Source organism: Pundamilia nyererei, unplaced genomic scaffold (genome assembly GCF_000239375.1).
Source record: "Pundamilia nyererei isolate P.nyererei 1_Seehausen unplaced genomic scaffold, PunNye1.0 scaffold00001, whole genome shotgun sequence".
In the NCBI taxonomy this organism is placed as follows: Eukaryota; Metazoa; Chordata; class Actinopteri; order Cichliformes; family Cichlidae; genus Pundamilia; species Pundamilia nyererei.
Window position 1 is genome coordinate 12,397,564 of NW_005187402.1, and position 2,500 is coordinate 12,400,063.

At 39.4% G+C, this 2,500-nt stretch overlaps 1 protein-coding gene across 1 annotated transcript; it reads left to right on the forward strand.

Moving 5' to 3' along the window:
• Positions 1-764: 764 nt before the first annotated feature.
• Positions 765-2,498, forward strand: LOC102203854 (protocadherin alpha-3-like; the record flags this gene model as incomplete). Its single annotated transcript, XM_013910221.1, has 1 exon — positions 765-2,498. A coding segment is annotated over exon 1 (1,617 nt), but the record flags the coding sequence as incomplete, so codon positions are not given.
• Between the last annotated feature and the right edge of the window lie 2 nt (positions 2,499-2,500).

Here is a 2,500-nt window from a genome sequence, read left to right on the forward strand (position 1 = left end):
TGTCTACATGCGGTTAATTTATCCTGCTTTCAAAGATTACCCTTTACAACTGTCCGCAGCTTTAAGCCAGTCTTTTCCATTTAAACTCGCTGTTTAAATGCCGCAGAAGAGAAGCCAGTAAGCGGATAAGGAGCTTTTGGTGGTTTTGTTTAAAATTAATATAATCACTGCATGTGAGAATATTTATTTGATTTTCCTTTCAGATTGTTTCATATATATTGTTTTAGGGTTCGTTTCCTTCTTGTTTGCGTTTATTTTTTCGTTCATCGTTGCCTTGTTGCTCTTTAACAGTCATTTCACTCGATGTTGTAATAACTCAGATTTTGCTTGTGTCCTTACAATTTATTTCAATATACCCTTAGCATATACCTAAAACATAGCGACATTTTGTGAATACGCCGTTTTTGACACACCGCAATGGGTTTCACGCCTTGGGTGGTATATTTCAGTTAAAGGCTGAAACAAGCGAAAAACAAACAAATATATTCTAAAATTAAAACAAATAAATAAGACAGTGTTACACACTAACAATATAAAGAGTGTTTTATTTTCCTAACAAATCAACCAGATGCTTTCTGGTTCTGTAAAACTGGACTGATGATATTTATTTTATTTTCCCTTGGTTTCTGTTGTAATTGGTGTATAGAGCCATAAGAGGGCGGTGTAGACCATAAATCAGAGACATGTCCCGAGGCCCCTCCCAGATTGATAACGTAATGATGTCTTGTTGGGCTGTGACACAAAGAAACACAGAAGCACGGAGAAAAGGCTCGAGCATGATCTGCGCTGAGGATGAAACAGAAGAAAATCGATAACATTTCCTGTCAATATTTGACATAAACGGGACCCGTTTAAAGTCGGTTTCATGCCCTTTTTGGATTATGGCTTCAATTAACAAAAGTCCTGCGGTGATATACTTGTTTTTTGTCCTGCTGGATTTTTATTCGGAAACGGTGTCCGGGCAGCTCTCGTACTCGATATCAGAAGAGGTGAATCGAGGGACTTCTGTAGGAAACATAGCCAAGGATCTAAACCTAGATGTCCATGAGCTGGAGCCTCGCATGTTTCAGATCGTTAGCGGATCAAAGAGAAAATATTTCGAGGTAAATCTAAAGACGGGCGTTCTCTTTGTCAGTGATAGGATAGACAGAGAGGAGCTCTGTGGAAAGGCCACGAAATGCACACAGAGCGTGGAGGCTGTGATAAATGCCCCACTCAAGCTATATCGCTTAGAAATAAATATTCTAGATGTTAATGATAATTATCCAGCTTTCAGTACTGACTCGCAAAGTATTGAAATAGCAGAAATCACATTACCCGGGACTAAATTTCTTGTATTGTCAGCCTTTGATGCCGATGTGGGGAAAAATGGCATCAGTATGTACAAGTTAAGTGCAAATGAACACTTTTCATTAGCAGTGAATAAAGGAGAGAGCGTATCTGCTGAACTAGTCCTCCAGAAACCTTTAGACCGAGAAAAACAACCAGTAATAAGACTCACGCTGACTGCTGTAGACGGCGGAACACCACCGAAATCCGGAACCTCACAGTTAATAATCAATATCTTAGACAATAATGATAACGTCCCAATATTTACCAAACCACTGTATAAAACAAGTGTCACTGAAAACACGCCGCCAGGCACATCAGTGATAACTGTGACGGCGACGGACAGTGATGAAGGGCCAAACGGGGAAATTTCATATTCACTAAGCAGCAAGGACCAAGACCATGTTCTCAATATATTTCAAATTGATGAGTACACGGGATTATTGACAGTCAAGGGGAAGATTGACTTTGAAGAGCACCCGGCTTTTGAAATCCGCGTGCAAGCTTCTGATAAAGGCTCTCCTCAAATGACAGCACAGTGCAAAGTATTAATAGAAGTAGTGGATTTAAATGACAATAGCCCTGAAATATCTGTAACCACCCTCAGTAACACTGTAAAAGAGGATGCAAAAATAGGTACTGCTATTGCACTTGTGTCAGTTGTGGACAGAGATGGGGGTAAAAACGGAATAGTCCACTGTGATATTAAAAGTGAAAGCCCCTTTAAGTTACAAACGAATTATAAAAATTACTACTCCTTGGTAGTAGATGGTCAGCTAGACAGAGAGAGTCATTCTCAATATAATATCACTATCACAGCTAAAGACGATGGAATCCCAGCTCTCACAAGTACGAAGGATTTTAATGTTTATGTTTCAGATGTCAATGACAACCCCCCTAAGTTTTCAGACACTGTGTTCAATGTATATTTAAAAGAAAACAGTCCACTGGGAGCTACTCTGCAACGAGTATCTGCACTGGATGTAGATATTGATCAAAATGGACAGGTAAGCTATTCCATTGTTGAGAGTAAAAGTAACTCCTTGCCAATCTCGACAATGGTAAATGTAAACTCTAAGACTGGAGATATAATCAGTCTGCAGTCTTTTAACTATGAGGAGTTAAAAACTTTCCAGTTTGAAGTTCAGGCCACAGACTCTGGTGTTCCTCC